At 52.7% G+C, this 17,671-nt stretch overlaps 1 protein-coding gene across 2 annotated transcripts in view; it reads right to left on the bottom strand.

The window, feature by feature from the left end:
- The window catches only part of PIP5K1C (phosphatidylinositol-4-phosphate 5-kinase type 1 gamma), a 74,240-nt gene extending 60,200 nt beyond the window's left edge, over window positions 1–14,040 (bottom strand). For both annotated transcript variants that reach the window (XR_013348725.1, XM_077841798.1), the window contains exon 1: window positions 13,837–14,040. Coding sequence is in view for 1 of the 2 variants with exons in the window: in XM_077841798.1 (XP_077697924.1) it covers window positions 13,837–13,933 (97 nt within the window). In the remaining variant the exon portion in view is untranslated. The remainder of the gene's footprint in view (window positions 1–13,836) is intronic.
- Between the last annotated feature and the right edge of the window lie 3,631 nt (window positions 14,041–17,671).

The raw sequence follows: 17,671 nt of genomic DNA, 5'->3' as shown, positions 1-17,671 counted from the left end.
CCACAGTTTGCCACTCCAGGTCAGTGGGGGCTGTGGGAAGCAGTGACCAGCACATCCCTCAGCCCGTGCCGCTTCCTGCAGCCCCCATTGGCCTAGAGCGGCAAACCGTGGCCAGTGGGAGCTGAGATCGGCCGAACCTGCGGACGTGGCAGGTAAACAAACCACCCCAGCCTGCCAGGGAGCTTATCCTGGAGGGCCGCGGGCCAAAGGTTGCCAATCCCTGCTATAAAGGCATGCGGTCTAATCCTTTAATTATTCTCATGGCTCTCCTCTGAACCGTCTCCTATTTACCAACATCCTTCTTGAACGGAGGGCACCAGAACTGGACTATTTCTCACAGTGTGACCACTGCTGGCTATAGAGGTAAAAACATTTCCACTCCTACTGGAGATTCCCATTTATGCATCCAAGGGTCACATTAGCCATTTTGGCCACATCATCATACTGGGAGCTCATATTCAGCTGATTATCCACCATGATCCACAAATCTTTATTATATTAGTCTGATCCACCACATAGAAGAGGCAGAGATGGGGGCAGAACCCAGCTCTCCTCAGTCCCAGTTCAGTGCCTCAGAACTAACAGGACATCATTTCTCTTCCTATAACCCTTTGTCTCATTCACTATCCATCCTTTGCATGGAATTAAGTTTAATCCAAAGCATGGAGGAGCTAGAGCACTTCAAAGAGAATACTGAGGAAATAATTTAACATTGACAAGACTATTTTCCCTTAACCTCATCCTCAAGCAGCTGATCAGCTGAAGTTAAGTTGCTGAAACTTAAAGAAATATCAACCTGAGGCAGAGCAGGCAATGAAAAATTTCAGCCCGAATAGTTGAGCGTTTGGAAAAATTATATAAGCAACAATAGGGAGCAACTTATCAGGGAAAGTGCTGGCAACTTCAACTATAGACGGTGCTACAGGCTCTGCATAGAAGGGTCCTTCCTGTATAGTCAGTCTGCCTTCATGCTAAGGAAACAGTGAAACTGACAATACAAAGTGTTGCCAAAACCACAAAATAAACAACCTAATCTTTCAGTTGTACCCATTGTAAATTATACCTATAACTATCGCGCGCACACTATTTTCAGACAAACGTGATTTCTTTCAAGTGGCCATGCCCCTTTAAATGCTGTATCTCAAAAGTTACACACACACACACACACACTCTACACTTGTGCGCTAATGTACGGTAGACTCAACAAGCGTTAGCCACTCATTGCAGTTCACCTGGTGCTGAAGATGATTTAGCTGCACTCATTGCAGACAATCCTTATAACAATGGGTCGCTTTGATAGTGTAGACATGGCTTTGGTGAAATCCAAATTAACGCAATTTCCATTGTAAAAGCATCAAAGGCTGACTGTCTAGTTATCAGTGTTTGGATTTAAGGTTTATTAATAGGCACACAATCTTTTCCATATGTTGCTGAAGACTTTTACAAGGTTATACAGTAAAGGAGGAAGATGTATTCGAGCTACCCAGCTTTGAGTACAATACAAGTTCATTATCAGTGCTTTATAAATAACAGATACAGTACCAAGTACATGCTAGGTCTTAACAGACCAGAAAGATGACAAGATCATCATCATAGAAAATCCCAAGGGGACATGCCTTCTTGCAGACTGAGCACCACTTGGATTGATCACTACCTAGGTCCTTAAGGTGGCATGGCTGGATATTCACTTTATGTCCAACACTGACAGTTTTAGTGCCACTGAAGCTTTTCTCAACCATGTGATCATCAGCCATGTAGTGACACTGAAGACAAGATGACACTGCTCTCATCTTGTGGTCAACTGACATCCTGCTAATTTAAGATTAGAATAGTGTTCCACAAAATGGAAGAAAAAGTTGTTTGCCCTGTGTTCAAGTTGTCTGAAAAGTTCCCATGCTCAGCCTGTTTACAGATCATTTCAGAAGCAGTGTGTTTGTCACAAGATTGGCTTGAGCACAGACAAGTTCATAAGCAATAAGGAAGCACACAGCTACCTGTTGGTTTGCCAATATTTATCCCTGCTTTTCTGTGTAGTGTTTACAGATGAACGGGTAGATATACCCACTTCCAAATGAATATTTCTTGTATGAAGATTTTTTAAGCCAATAGTCTCATGGCAAAAGGCAGATTAATATTACTATTGCAGATACTGCTAATTCTAAATTAGAGACAAGACTGAAGAGCACATCCCCATCCTGAATAGTCTGCGAAGTGACTTGCACTCTCAGCACTATACAGATGGCTGTGCACTGTGATATTTCATTTATTGACATTGGGTCCCCAGTGACAGAAAAGCCATGCAACTGTACAGAGGGATAATTCCAGTCGGCACTGTTTACTACAGATGAAATTTGACTGCATGTGCAGTCTGAATACTATAATCATTCCCCTTTCCTGTTCTACAGTAAATATTTAAGAACACCATTTATATCACAGTCACTCACTGGCTTCACTTATTTAGATATAACAGAATCAGAAGGGCAGTGGCATTTTGTTTTACTCGGTAATATTGTAGGAAAAAATTAGTGACAGTAAATAGCTCACTACGAACTGGAATTGCTCAGGGATGTGCAGTCGCCTCTGCAATCTAGAGAGCACAGAAAGAGGCCGGTTGAGCATCGCTGGCAGTTCCGAACAGCATAAATTGGTGGGAATATGTTGAATCCTCCAGATTTACCCACCACACACACTGAGTCAGTCTAGTTATTCACCACAAGCCAGTGAGGAAACTCACATGTAACCTGGAGAAGCCACAAGAACACATCGGAAAACAACTACTGTACACCTAATTATAGGTTGAAGAGATTTTGTTTAAATATGTGGGTGAGAAAGAGAAAGTGAGAAAAGCTACTGTCGTCGGTTTCGGCCTTTTCTTTATTACTAGAAATGTCTCCCAGGAAGTTCTGAGGTTAATTAGGCTACCTACAACACTGGAAAAACCCAACACAAACACACACCACACAGCCCTACGAGCAGAATATTTGCCTAAAGGAAGGCAAGACAGCACTATTGGCTCTTAGACTATTCACAGGATTTCAGCGTTGGTGAAAGGTGTTGGATTGATATCTTCTACAGATGAAAGCCCTCTACTTCTCAATAGGTCAGGCATAGCAGGAAAGCCTTTCCCACTAGTGTGTGTCAACCCTGATCTCTGGACATGCAATCTTTGGGCTCTCTGCTGGGAGCACTAGTTGTGATATAGATTAAAGCTAAACTCATTTCACACAGGCCACCAAGCAAGTTACAGGCTTTTCCATCACCTCCTTTTTTGGATTTTTGTTATTTAATATCAGCATCAAGCAGCCTTTTGTTGGACATCACTAACTGACTGACTTATCTTTGTATTGAGTTACTGATGTTTTGCCATCATAAAAGGTATCAATATAGTGGAATTGTAAAGCTGCATGCAGTAAGGTGCTTGGCATGCCACAGATCTGCATTAAGGAATCTTCCATGCCACAAGAGAGAACATGCGGGTGCTTATGCGTGTACTGAAAGAGTACAAAGCAGGTACACAACCAACATACTGTAAATGCAGGGTGGATCTGCGGGGCAAGCAATTTGCTTTGCCAAAGACTTACAGACAGTGAAAATATTTTCAAGAAGCACAGGAGTACTTGTGGCACCTTAGAGACTAACAAATTTGAGCATAAGCTTTCATGAGCTACAGCCCACTTCATCGGATGCATTCAGTGGAAAATACAGTGGGGAGATTTATATACATAGAGAACATGAAACAATGGGTGTTACCATACACACTAACGAGAGGGATCACTTAAGGTGAGCTATTACCAGCAGGAGAGTGGGGGGGAAAAAACCTTTTGTAGTGATAATCAAGGTGGGCCATTTCTAGCAGTTGACAAGAATGTCTGAGGGACGGTGGAGGCTGGGGGGGGAATAAACAAGGGGAAATAGTTTTACTTTGTGTAATGACCCATCCACTCCCAGTCTCTATTCAAGCCTAAGTTAATTGTATCCAGTTTGCAAATTAATTCTAATTCAGCAGTCTCTCCTTGGAGTCTGTTTTTGAAGTTTTTTTGTTGAAGAATTGCAACTTTTAGGTCTGTAATCGAGTGACCAGAGAGATTGAAGTGTTCTCCAACTGGTTTTTGAATGTTATAATTCCTGACGTCTGATTTGTGTCCATTTATTCTTTTACGTAGAGACTGTCCAGTCTGACCAATGGACATGGCAGAGGGGCATTGCCAGCATATGATAGCACACTCTCAAAGAAACTGCGGAACCACCTGATCAACATCCTCTACAGCAAACAGGGAAAGATTAAGAATGAGCTCTCAAAACTGGATACTCTCATAAAAAACCAACCTTCCACACAAACTTCCTCGTGGCTGGACTTTACAAAAACTAGACAAGCCATTTACAACACGCGCTTTGCTTCTCTACAGAAGAAAAAGGACACAGTATGCCAACGCTCTCACAGATCTTGGGAGACAGGCCAGTCCTTGCTTATGATCAGCCCCCCAACCTGAAGCAAATACTCACCAGCAACCACACAACAGAACCACTAACCCAGGAACCTATCCTTGCAACAAAGCCCATTGCCAACTGTGTCCACATATCTATTCAGGGGACACCATCATAGGGCCTAATCACATCAGCCACACTATCAGAGGCTCGTTTACCTGTGCATCTACCAGTGGGATATATGCCAACACCCATTGTTTCATGTTCTCTATGTATATAAATCTCCACACTGTATTCTCCACTGAATGCATCCGATTAAGTGAGCTGTAGCTCACGAAAGCTTATGCTCAAATAAATTGGTTAGTCTCTAAGGTGCCACAAGTACTCCTTTTCTTTTTGTGAATAAAGACTAACACGGCTGCTACTCTGAAACCTGAAAATATTTTGTTTCTACAAGTCTCTTCAACTAGATCAAGGAACAGTAAAGTGCAGTGCAGAGGTACCTAATGTAAATTTATTATTGGGAACTCAAGCCACAGAACGAGAGCTCTTTTAGAATATATCAAACCAGTTCAACTTCATATCCTGCTCTGTGCACATGAAACTGAACAAGCTCAATACTTTGGGCCTATTGAGTGCATGACTAACTCTTTATTAATGTGGCTAAGAATGGAGCAAGTTCTGCTCTCAGTTGTATTCATGCAGGTTGCACAGCTGTCAGGAGACCAGAACAAGACACGGCATCTCATGGGAAAGCCATGTATTTGAATTAAAGGACAGTCACCTAGACTTTTAAAAATTAAGTAAAAATAACACTCTGATAGAGTCCCCTTTAATCTTTTTTAAAAGATTCCTTTATGAAAAAATATAGACAGGATTTCCAGGTGCTCTGCTGATATTTATACAGGTCCAAACGTACTTGGGCTCACCCCTCCTCTTGCCTCCATGCACTTGCATCTTCAGCAGGAGTAGCAAGGCAAAGCCTCTCTTCTAACCTCCTCTCCAGGACCTGCAAAGAACACCTGGAAACTGAAGTACTACTTCTCCCACAGTCCCTGCCCAAGCTCTCACTGCTCCACAGCCTGTAAAAAAGAAGGGGGCTCCCTGGCACCCAGATTTTATATTCCCTAGCATCAGAAGGGTCTAGAGAACAAGGGGACTCTGTGACCCACCAAGCTCCCATTGCAATCCAGCACTATAAAGATGTCTTGGGATTGAAGAAAGTGATTCTTAGCTTCTGCTGTTCCCCACCTCAGTGGGGGGATCCTAGAAACAGGAGACAAGCTCCTGGAGCTAAACTCCAACTGCTACTGTGTTACTGGTAAATACTGGGGAAGAGAAGGCTCAAGACAAGAAGTCAACAGATCAGAGTGAAACTGACTATGCACCAAGTATAGACACTGACAGGCAGAAAAATGTTTTCCCTCTAATCTCAGTTTTAGCCATCTCTGCTGTAGTTACACGAGACTAGGGTAGAGGCAATCTTTTCAGACAAATGTGACTTTCAAGTCTATTACATCTTGAACAACTCTTTGTTCCCACATGCACAGAGATGGGAACTAATCATGTGCTGGAAAAAAAGCCTCTTAGAAAATACTAAGGTGCAACATCACCACTGCCAGAAGAAAGGCACCCGCCAGGCTCCTGCAAATTAATTCTGGCCTGCAGGAACATGCTCAGCAGTCCAAAGAGATGGATGGGAATAAGAAGTGACAAAGATGTAAGCAGCACCTGATGAGCACAGTACTCCAAACCTTTGTCAGAATATCACATGACCATGTCAGACCTATTTCTGGATTTAATTTGTTTCAGCAGAAAGGTGCCTTCATGAAGAGAGCTAGCACTGTAAGCTGGACTTTGTTTTTATACTGCAAGATCTGTATATGGGAAAATTCACATTTTAATCAGATTACGGGCTCTTGCCAGAAGCACATAAATCATGTGAGTGAATTGCTTTAATCATTGGACTCAAATTATACACTACTTGTACAGTCTCAGATCATTTTCTAAGGAAGACTTCTTCAGAGACCTATAAGAAAGCTCCCTGAATGGAATACAGCAGCAGCAATTCACTCAGTCCTACCAGTACTGGATTGGGGGGTATGAATCAGTGTTCACGCCGCACTGCCAGTCGGTACCCAGTGCAGGACAGGGAAGCTAATGATCCAGCCTGCGGACCAAATTTGGCAATGAATCCTGGTCACGTGCCACCTGAGGCATGTTGCACATATGCTAAGTAGTAGTACTGGATTATGCAACTAGCTGTTACATACAGATCAATGCTGGCTAAGCCAAAGTGTTAGTAAAAAAAAAAGCAAGTCCAAAATATTTTAAAAGAGTGGCTAGAATACTCAGTGCCAAGCCGGAAAGTCTCTAGTTCTTATGGTCCTTCCTCAGCTCTCAACCTCCACTAGAAATCCTCCAGCCCTTCGTGTTCACTTCCTGCCTATTCTCATTTAAAGGGGCAATTAGTTTGCTAAACCAGTTATAACTTTAGTTCAAAGGCTTTCTTCTAATTTGCCACAGATAGGCTATGTACTGGGCTGACTTAGGGAGAAGCTATTGCAGAGGGTCTATAAAATGTCAATGGGTCTGGGGGTGGGGGTCTTCTAACTAGCCACCATCACCTTAACTGGCACCGTTTCCAAGGGCAGTGGGCATGCACCACAGCACCATGCTTTGAACCTTCATCACACGTGGGATGATATTTATATCTGATTCTTCCTCAAGCTTATAAGATCTTTCCATTCCCAGAGCGACCTCTCCAATTTCCTTTTCCACCACACTGATTGATTGAACTGTTTCTGGCCTGCAGGTAGACTTCTTATCTCAGCTTTTTAATCTGCTCACTGGATAAAACCATTTCCCACATCCCTTGTGAAGTTACTTATGATTTTATCTTTGGGCTGAGGAAGAGATTTTCCACCAATGAGCAAACACTTCATTGTAATAGTGTTCTAACCAGCACCCCTAACACCAACATGTCAAGATTGACTGAAGCTATAATGCCAGTGTCCACGGAGGCTAAGAGGGTGAACACCTAAGAGTGAACAGACTCCACCCTGCACTCCCCCTTTGTCTCCAGGGAGGAGAAAGCAGACAGTGAGAAACACTGTACTGAGCCAAATAATGGAATCCAGCTATTAGATCATCTAGCCCATCTCCTGACAAATAGAGGGCTCACCCTCTAGACACTGGAGGATTCTAGTATTTTGCCCAGTCTAGCTTTTAAGAGTCACAAGTGATGGGGCAAGACTTGAAAAACTGACCAAACACCAACTAGATAGAGAGATCAGAAAGATGGCGTGGGGTGAGAGAGAAATCCAGGCCTCACCTCCCTAAACTGCTGCGATTCCTACAAGTATGTTGCCTTTGGACCCTGCTTGGGGGCACCATCTTTGTAACGCCATTATGTAGTTGGGGTCTCCAATAATTTGAGCCCCACTCCCTACAAGGAGTTTTTGGACTCTTCTCATTCCCTCAGAGCTTCCTGGATGCTGCTAATAGAGGGAGGAGAGAAGGATGAGGTCATTGCTATTCACCCTTCCCAACCATGCTCTAGGGACAGGTACTCCATTCTGAGTAACTCCGGGGCCTGCCACTACTACTGCTGCTTATCAGAGCTTCCCCGAAGACCTGCCATGTGAAGATAATGGGATTTTCACCACTTTCACTGCCGCTCACAGCAAAACTCAGTGAAGTCCTCAAGTGCTGCTTGGTAAAACTGCATGCAGCTGTCCAGGCTAGACAGTCTGCAGACTCAGGAAAATGGTACCGTATCAGTTTACATGTGATTCAATTTTCAAAACTGTTCTCTGAATCATAGAATATCAGAGTTGGAAGGGACCTCAGGAGGTAATCTAGTCCAACCCCCTGCTCAAAGCAGGACCAGTCCCCAGTGTTTGCCCCAGACCTCTAAATGGCCCCCTCAAGGACTGAACTCACAACCCTGGGTTTAGCAGGCCAATGCTCAAACCACTGAGCTATCCCTCCCCCCACAATGGCTAAAACCAGGTGGGGGGGGGGGAGGAGCAGAGGAAGAAAGATCAGACTCTGCAGAAGTTGATGAATGAGACCCTTGTGCTCATGAATGAGCACTTCCTGCTTGCCAATGTCAAGTGTGATTTTTTCCCCACGGACATCATGAAACTTCCAAAATTCCCCTTGGGAAATCCCTCCACAATTTAATCCATCTGATTGCCAGAAAAATGTTTCTGATATTCAGCCCAAATTTCTTCTTACTTCCATCCCATGACTTCTAGTTACGTCCCTGTGCATACTGAGTCCTCTCTTTCCTTGAAGTTCACATCATGCCATTTCTCCCCATGCATTCTGGAGGCCTTTACTGACCTGGACAAGGCTGTTAATTAACTCTGTCAAGTTCATTTAATAAGGAAGCACAGCTCTCAGCCAATCCAACTGCAAAGTGGCTTTTGTCTATACCAGCAATCTTCCATTAATGTAGCAGCAACGGGTGCTGGTGCAGTGAGTTTCCAAAGCTTTAACCATCACATCAATCAGCATTTGTGTACAGCAGCTACAATGGTGGGAAATGTAGGAAAACTGCTAGTGGAGAAACAGAGGGTGAGACAAGGAGAAGTTCTATCTGGGAGGAATCCATCCCAAAATATGCCTGGAAGCAAAGGAACAGCGTTCCCATTCATAGGAATGCAAGTTCTCAAAACACATACGCACCCCGCTACTTCACTCAGTGCCCTGCCCTCACAGGATTTCAGTGTAGTCCTTATGGTGACAGCGTGCCATAACCATGCATTTGGGAATATTTCACAGAAGAATGCATGCAGTCAGGCTTAGGTCAAACTTTCTTTTGACAATGTTTTTAAAACGTTTCTGTGTGCTGCCCATCTACCCCCATTCCCGGTTACCTATTTTAACAGTCAGCACTTCAGGGCAGGGACCTGTCTATATCTAGTCATGTGGCACACTTGGAAAAAGCTATGTAAGTACCGAGTAAGCAGTTTTTCAAATGAAAACATTGACAACATTATTCTTTGCCCTGTATCTGCCTGGTGCTAGTCAAATGAGACTAGATCTCCTACAGCTTTAGGTCAGCCAGTGTGCTTTTTTTGGAGAAGGAAAAAAATTATCCACTCATTGTTTTGTTTTAAGTCAGCAGCTGAGCCATAGCTTCCACAGACTCCTTGCTGTGTCCTAAGCATCACAATAATATTCTGCTGTCCTCCGACACTCTTAGGAAATTAAAGAGATTTAAAAAAAAAAAAAAAAATCAAAAGAGCAAGTGAGATTTTTGTTGCTTTGTGACAAAGCGTTTTCTTTTTTCTACTCAGCATCAAAAGCCATAAAGCCTGCTGCCTGTATCGCATCTTGCTAAACAAGCCTCACACTGTGCTCCAGAAAAGGAAGCCTAGAAAAATCTCTGATTTACTTTTTTAGATCTCTCTTGCAGCAAGCCACATGCAGTTGTTCCCTCCATTATCCTAGCAGTACTGACCAACTGAAGCAGAAAGTGCATGGCCCGGCTGGGAGTCTCTAGAAGTGTGGCTACGACCACCTTTTACAACATTTGGCTTATTAAACACTGCCAACCCCATTAGATGGCATCTCCACCAATTTCTGTAGTAGATTATTTAAGTTCTACTGCCTCTAAAAACCCAAAAGAAATCAGATCATTGTGTTGTGACATCAAAATTTAGCTGGTTCTGTTAAATACTATGAATAAATTCAGTGTTCAGAGCCAGAGATACTCAGCATCTCTCTGAAAGGGACCCACAATGGGAGTTGTTGTCCGCTTAACAACCTGGAATAGTTGCACCATGGTCATATGAAAAACTGAACCTAAAAATTGTAAAGTTATAATGAACTGTAAGTCAGCGAGCAAGAACAGATGCACAGGGATTTGCCCAGCAATGTGTTTCTGATTTTGTCAATTTGAGACTCCCAAATTCATTTAATATTATCAGTAATAGCCAGGCCTCCTCAGGAGCTTGTTTCCAGCCTTATAATCACTTTCAAGCAGCCTTGAGAAAGCAGAGCTTTCTGATCTTGCTTTGGAAAAGATGAACTGATAACTTGACAGAAATATTTTCCTGTGACTGGAAAAGGTTCTCACAACTTATACGGGCTACAGGGGGGAGGTCAGAGGAAGAGCTTGAGTAAGCAGGGGGTTGGACTAGATGACCTCCTGAGGTCTCTTCCAACCCTCATCTCCTAGGATTCTATGAAAGCAATGAAGACCAGGGATGCAAGAGAGGAGACCCCTCCCATCCCATTCTCTATGGGAATGAATATGAACATAACATTGTAGTTATCAAAGGAACAGAGCCAAATGGATGCGCACTTTCCAGAGAAAGTTGTGGTTGGTGCACAGGACTGAAACCCAGACTTGGTGTGTGATCCCTGGGCAAGTCATTTAAAAGCCCTAGTGTCTATAAAATGTGGTTTACCATTCCCCTACCATGCAGGGATGTTGCAAGGATAACGTCAAAAATGCCTGTGAGGCTACACAGATATTACAGGGACAGGAGGGCTAAGAAAAGCCAACAAACCCAGGCAGCAATAGGCTTCTTGTCTGCTCAGATGTCACCTCCTAGTATTTGGTTGGGAGAAGAAGGGTAATTTTTCCCTAAGACCCTGCATGTTGCTGATATTCCAGCACTCTCCTTTCAAGAGAGATGACAGAGAAAGCCTATTCAGTCCCATCTAGTTCATCTCAGTAACGAAAGACTGTGCCCTATTCGCCAAGGCTCAGTCCTGTGTAGACGAGGCACCATCCCCTGATGTCCTACTGCTAAGCAATGGGGCTCCCACCTCTCTCATTCTACAAGCTGCTGCACTGCACTATTCCCTCCCCACAAACCAGGGGCAGCCCAGATTGCCCCTGCCATTAGTACATTACTTTCAATGCCCCTCCCCGCCCGAGCTGCAGGGTCTTCCTCACCACCCAGAGCGCCCAGCTCCAGGGGCTCCCCACCCCAAGCTGCCCCCTTCCCGACTCCTGAAGAGTGAGCAGCAGGGCAGGCTCAGGGCAGTGCCACCCTGCAGAGCGGAGCAGCCCCAGGCTCGCTTCTTAGAAGGGGGGCCCCCACAGGAGAGAGTCATAGAATATCAGAGTTCGAAGGGACCTCAGGAGGTCAGCTAGTCCAACCCCCTGCTCAAAGAAGGGCCAGTGCCCAATTTTTGCCCCATATCCCTAAATGGCCCCCTCAAGGATTGAGCTCACAACCCAGAGTTTAGCAGGCCAATGCTCAAACCACTGAGCGATCCCTCCTCTCGATGCATGGAGGGATTTTGCCCAAGAAACATTATTGGGGTAGGGGGGGCGCTCAGCCCGGACGGGCGCCCCCCGGGGCAGTGCGGGGGGGGGGGGGAGGAGGGGAGGGGAGGGGAGGGGCGCTCAGCCCGGACGGGCGCCCCCCCGGGGCAGTGCGGGGGGGGGAGGAGGGAGGAGGGGAGGGGAGGGGAGGGGCGCTCAGCCCGGTACGGGCGCCCCCCGGGGCAGTGCGGGGGGGGGGGAGGAGGAGGAGGGGAGGGAGGGGAGGGGCGCTCAGCCCGGACGGGGCGCCCCCCGGGGCAGTGCGGGGGGGGGGGAGGAGGAGGAGGGGAGGGGGAGGGGAGGGGGCGCTCAGCCCGGACGGGCGCCCCCCGGGGCAGTGCGGGGGGGGGGAGGAGGAGGAGGGAAGGGGAGGGGGAGGGGCGCTCAGCCCGGACGGGCGCCCCCCGGGGCAGTGCGGGGGGGGGGAGGAGGAGGAGTGGAGGGTGAGGGGAGGGGCGCTCAGCCCGGACGGGCGCCCCCCGGGGCAGTGCGGGGGGGGGGGGAGGAGGAGGAGGGGAGGGGAGGGGGCGCTCAGCCCGGACGGGCGCCCCCCGGGGCAGTGCGGGGGGGGGGGGGGAGGAGGAGGGGGAGCGGGGAGGGGCGCTCAGCCCGGACGGGCGCCCCCCGGGGCAGTGCAGGGGGGGGGGGAGGAGGAGGGGAGGGGAGGGCGCTCAGCCCGGACGGGCGCCCCCCGGGGCAGTGCGGGGGGGGGGGGAGGAGGAGGGGAGGGGAGGGGCGCTCAGCCCGGACGGGCGCCCCCGGGGCAGTGCGGCGGGGGGGGGGGAGGAGGGGAGGCGGAGGGGCGCTCAGCCCGGACGGGCGCCCCCCGGGGCAGTGCGGGGGGGGGGGGAGGAGGAGGGGAGGGGCGCTCAGCCCGGACGGGCGCCCCCCGGGGCAGTGCGGGGGGGGGGAGGAGGAGGGGAGGGGAGGGGCGCTCAGCCCGGACGGGGCGCCCCCCGGGGCAGTGCGGGGGGGGGGGAGGAGGAGGGGAGGGGAGGGGCGCTCAGCCCGCGACGGGCGCTCCCCCCGGGGCAGTGCGGGGGGGGGGGAGGAGGAGGGGAGGGGAGGGGCGCTCAGCCCGGACGGGCGCCCCCCGGGGCAGTGCGGGGGGGGGGGAGGAGGAGGGGAGGGGAGGGGCGCTCAGCCCGGACGGGCGCCCCCCGGGGCAGTGCGGGGGGGGGGGAGGAGGAGGGGAGGGGAGGGGCGCTCAGCCCGGACGGGCGCCCCCCGGGGCAGTGCGGGGGGGGGGGGGAGGAGGGAGGGGAGGGGAGGGGGCGCTCAGCCCGGACGGGCGCCCCCCGGGCAGTGCGGGGGGGGGGAGGAGGAGGGGGAGGGGAGGGGCGCTCAGCCCAGACGGGCGCCCCCCCCGGGGCAGTGCGGGGGGGGGGGGGAGGAGGAGGGGAGGGGGAGGGGCGCTCAGCCCCGGACGGGCGCCCCCCCGGGGCAGTGCGGGGGGGGGGGAGGAGGAGGGGAGGGGGAGGGGCGCTCAGCCCAGACGGGCGCCCCCCGGGGCAGTGCGGGGGGGGGGGGGAGGAGGAGGGGAGGGGGAGGGGCGCTCAGCCCGGACGGGCGCCCCCCGGGGCAGTGCGGGGGGGGGGAGGAGGAGGGGAGGGGAGGGGCGCTCAGCCCGGGACGGGCGCCCCCCGGGGCAGTGCGGGGGGGGGGGAGGAGGGAGGGGAGGGGAGGGGCGCTCAGCCCGGACGGGGCGCCCCCCGGGGCAGTGCGGGGGGGGGGGAGGGAGGAGGCGGGAGGGGAGGGGCGCTCAGCCCGGACGGGCGCCCCCCGGGGCAGTGCGGGGGGGGAGGGAGGAGGAGGGGAGGGGGAGGGGAGGGGCGCTCAGCCCGGACGGGGCGCCCCCCGGGGCAGTGCGGGGGGGGGGAGGAGGAGGGGAGGGGAGGGGCGCTCAGCCCGGACGGGGCGCCCCCCGGGGCAGTGCGGGGGGGGGGAGGGAGGAGGGGGAGGAGAGGGGCGCTCAGCCCGGACGGGCGCCCCCCCGGGGCAGTGCGGGGGGAGGGGAGGAGGGGGAGGGGCGCTCAGCCCGGACGGGTCCCCCGCCGGGCGCCCCCGTGGGGAGAGCCTCAGGCCCCCCCACCCCGCGGCATCCGCCGCCCGTTCACCTCCTGCCGAGTCCGGCCCCCCCCCATCCAGCCTCCCGGGCTGACGGCTCCGGCCTCGGCCGCGCTCTCCCGCACCGTCCGGCACCTCCAGCTCCATGGCCGCCCAGAGCGGGCAGGCCCCCGGCAGCGCCCCCGCGCGCGCTCCCCCCGGCTCCGGCCGACGGCAGCAGCGAGGCGGACGCGGAGGAGAGCGGGGAGCGCGCCGGGCCGCGCGGACCATAGAGCCAGGAGCGCGGCGGCTAGAGGCGCCCTACGAGCCCCGGCGGGCGGAAGGAGACCATAGAGCCCGCAGGGAAGCGGAAGTAGCGAGCCCCTAGGCACAGAAACGGGGACCCCATTGGGCGATGTGGGGCGGCGGGCGGGGGCGGGGGCTGGAGAGCGGGACTGGGCGTTAGAAGCCCACAGAGCGGGGCCGGGCGGGTCACCACGGCAACACGGCCTCGCCTTCCGCGGGAGGCTCTCATTGGCCGAGCGGCCCGGCCGGGCTCCACTGCTCCCGTGGCCCCAGCGCTGGGGCGTGCAGGGAGGGGACGTGGCATCGCCCCCGATGACACCGTGGCCCCGCGCTGGGGGCGTGGCAGGAGGGGACGTGGTATCGGGCCCTGATGACACCGTGGCCCCGTGCTGGGACGTGGCAGGAGGGGACGTGGTATCGCTCCTGATGGGACCATGGCCCCGTGCTGGGGCGTGGGCAGGAGGGGACGTGGTTATCGCCCCCCAATGGCCCCGTGGCCCCGTCCTGGGGCGTGGCAGGAGGGGACGTGGTATCGCCCCCCAATGGCCCCGTGGGCCCCGTGCTGGGGCGTGGCAGGAGGGGACGTGGTATCGCCCCTGATGGCCCCGTGGCCCCCGTGCTGGGGCGTGGCAGGAGGGGACGTGTGGTATCGCCCCTGATGGCCCCGTGGCCCCCGTGCTGGGGGCGTGGCAGGAGGGGGACGTGGTATCGCCCCCAATGGCCCCGTGGCCCCGTGCTGGGGCGTGGCAGGAGGGGACGTGGTATCGCCCCCCAATGGCCCCGTGGCCCCGTGCTGGGGCGTGGCAGGAGGGGACGTGGTATTGCCCCCAATGGTACCGTCGCCCCCGTGCTGGGGCGTGGCAGGAGGGGACGTGGTATCGCCCCTGATGGCCCCGTGGCCCCGTGCTGGGGCGTGGCAGGAGGGGACGTGGTATCGCCCCCGATTGGTACCGTCGCCCCGTGCTGGGGCGTGGCAGGAGGGGACGTGGTATCGCCCCTGATGGCCCCGTGGCCCCGTGCTGGGGGCGGTTGGCAGGAGGGGACGTGGCATTGCCCCCGATGGTACCGTCGGCCCCGTGCTGGGACGTGGCAGGAGGGGACGTGGTATCGCCCCCCGATGGCACCATGGCCCCGTGCTGGGGCGTGGCAGGAGGGGACGTGGTATCGCCCCCCCAATGGCACCATGGCCCCGTGCTGGGGCGTGGCAGGAGGGGGACGTGGTATCGCCCCCGATGGCACCATGGCCCCGTGCTGGGGCGTGGCAGGACGGGGCATGGCATTGCCCCCCGGTAACCCAGTGCTGGGGGCGTTGGCATTTGCCCCCAGTGGCCCCGTGGCTCCGTGCTGGGGTGTGGCATCGCCCCTGATGGCACCGTCCCCCATGTTCAGACGTGGCAGGATGGGGCGTGGCATCGCCCCCCAATGGCACCGTTGGCCCCGTGCTGGGGCGTGGCAGGACGGGGCATGGCATCGCCCCCGGGTAACCCCGTGCTGGGGTGTGGCATTGCCCCCGGTGGCCCCGTGCTGGGGTGTGGCATCGCCCCTGATGGGCACCCGTCCCCCCATGTTCAGACGTGGCAAGATGGGGGCGTGGCATCGCCCCCCGATGGCAACCGTCGCCCTGTGCTGGACGTGGCAGGACGGGGCGTGGCATCCCCCCGTGGCCCCATGCTGGGGCGTAGCAGGACGGGGCATGGCATCGCCCCCGATGGCACCAGGGCCCCGTGCTGGGACCTTGCGGGATGGAATGTGGCATTGCTCTGATGGCACCACTGCCCTTGTGCCAGGATGTGGTAGAATGGGACATGGCATCCATGGCTTGACTTTGCAGCACCTGGATGCTTCGCACATTTGACTGCACATTGCCTAATACAATAAGCCCTGATCCTGGGGTCTCCCTTGATGTTACTGTTATATATGTGATAATGACTAATACATGTGAATCAGCAGCACTTCTGTCACCCCCTCCTCTCCCTGGTAGAGTCAGTCAGTTTCCGCTGTTGTTTGTGTGGGGTTTTAATTCAGCAGCAGAGGAGAGGAAAATCTTTTTAACTAGAGGGTCACGCTTCTGTGCCTGTGCATGCCGTGTCCATTGCACGCCCTAGGAGTTCTCAGCATCCCTCCATTCCCCCCATGAGCACCCTGTGTGCCACCCTCCCAGTCCCCTCTATTTCAGGGACTCCTTGCAACCCTCCCACCCACCCCCTCATTCCAGCAGCATTCTGTGCCTCTCCGTATTCCCCCTTCTCTCTATGTCAGTGTCCCCTCTTTCTGCCTCCCCCTTCCAGGGATTCTCTGTGCCCCCATTCCCATCTTTGCTCCATTGTCCCATGCCCCCCTCCATTCTCCTTATTTCGGTTCTGTCTGGGAGAGAAGGCTTTCAAGGTGCCAACATTTTAAACCAGGCCAGATCAGAGCTGAGGGATGTTGTTATGCTGAAAGGCATTAATTTCTGCCATGAGCTGGCTTTTTGATCTACAGACAAAGGTGGTAAAAGCAGACACTCTGTTAACCAGATGGCAGGGGCTCTGTGTGTGCCCCGTTTCCCACCCACCCCAGTTTTCACCACCATAAACAGGTTTCTGACCATTGATACCATTCCTAGACATTTTAGCATTAATCGGATGCAGCATTCAAAAATTATCATAGTACCGGCACACAGAACAATGCAGTCAAGTTATCGGATTACCAACATACAAACAGAGCAATGCAGTCAAGTGGAGTATTAGACCTCACTTTGCATCTGCACAAATAGGGAAATGTGATTGGGAAATGGATGGGGAAGAGGGGCAGTGAGGAGCAGTTGTGGAACCTGCAAGTATTTTACAGCATAGTTGAAACTGACTAGATTTGAAATTGATGCTCCCCCTTCCAATTTGAATCAGCAGCTCTGTGACCAACACCCTTAGGTTCCAAAGTTCTTTTCTCTACATTCTTTAAAATTCAGCCATGGTGTAAGTGAATGCAACAGCATTCCAGTCAATAGAAGTTTGTCCCCTCACATCAGGGCTGAACCGGGGTGAGGAAGTCATGCAAATGCCGGTGTCAGGCTGGCTTGGTCAATCTAATTGGTGATGTTGGGATGTTTGATTTCTAAAGAGCCACTAACAATCCCTTAGGAAAGCTTTGTTGTCTAAAAGGAGCTCTTCGAAGAAATTAGCCCCGAGAGACACTTTGGCTTTGGATTTCAAGGGGGGATCTCAGACCATGTTCGAAAGAACCCACTCTGAAAAGCCTAGTGTAGACAAGGCAGCAAAAACATTAACATGTTACACCACTCGAAAGTCTAAGCTCCCACCCATTTGACCCGTTTATCATGTGTTAAAACAGTGGTTCTCAACCTTTCCAGGCCACTGTACCCCTTTCAGGAGCCTGATTTGTCTTGTGTACCCCAAATTTCACCTCTCTTAAAAACTTGGGCTTTGGCTTCAGCCCCGTGTGGCTTTCTGCCCTGGGCCCCAGCAAGTCTAAGACTGGCCTTGGTGACCCCATTAAAATGAGAACTGCTGAATAGTATATAGAGCGCTATAAACATGTCAGGTTTCAGAGTAACAGCCGTGTTAGTCTGTATTCGCAAAAAGAAAAGGAGTACTTGTGGTA

Source organism: Eretmochelys imbricata, chromosome 25 (assembly GCF_965152235.1).
Source record: "Eretmochelys imbricata isolate rEreImb1 chromosome 25, rEreImb1.hap1, whole genome shotgun sequence".
In the NCBI taxonomy this organism is placed as follows: Eukaryota; Metazoa; Chordata; order Testudines; family Cheloniidae; genus Eretmochelys; species Eretmochelys imbricata.
Note: the sequence above shows the minus strand (reverse complement) of the source record. Positions and strands in the feature narration are given on the sequence as shown.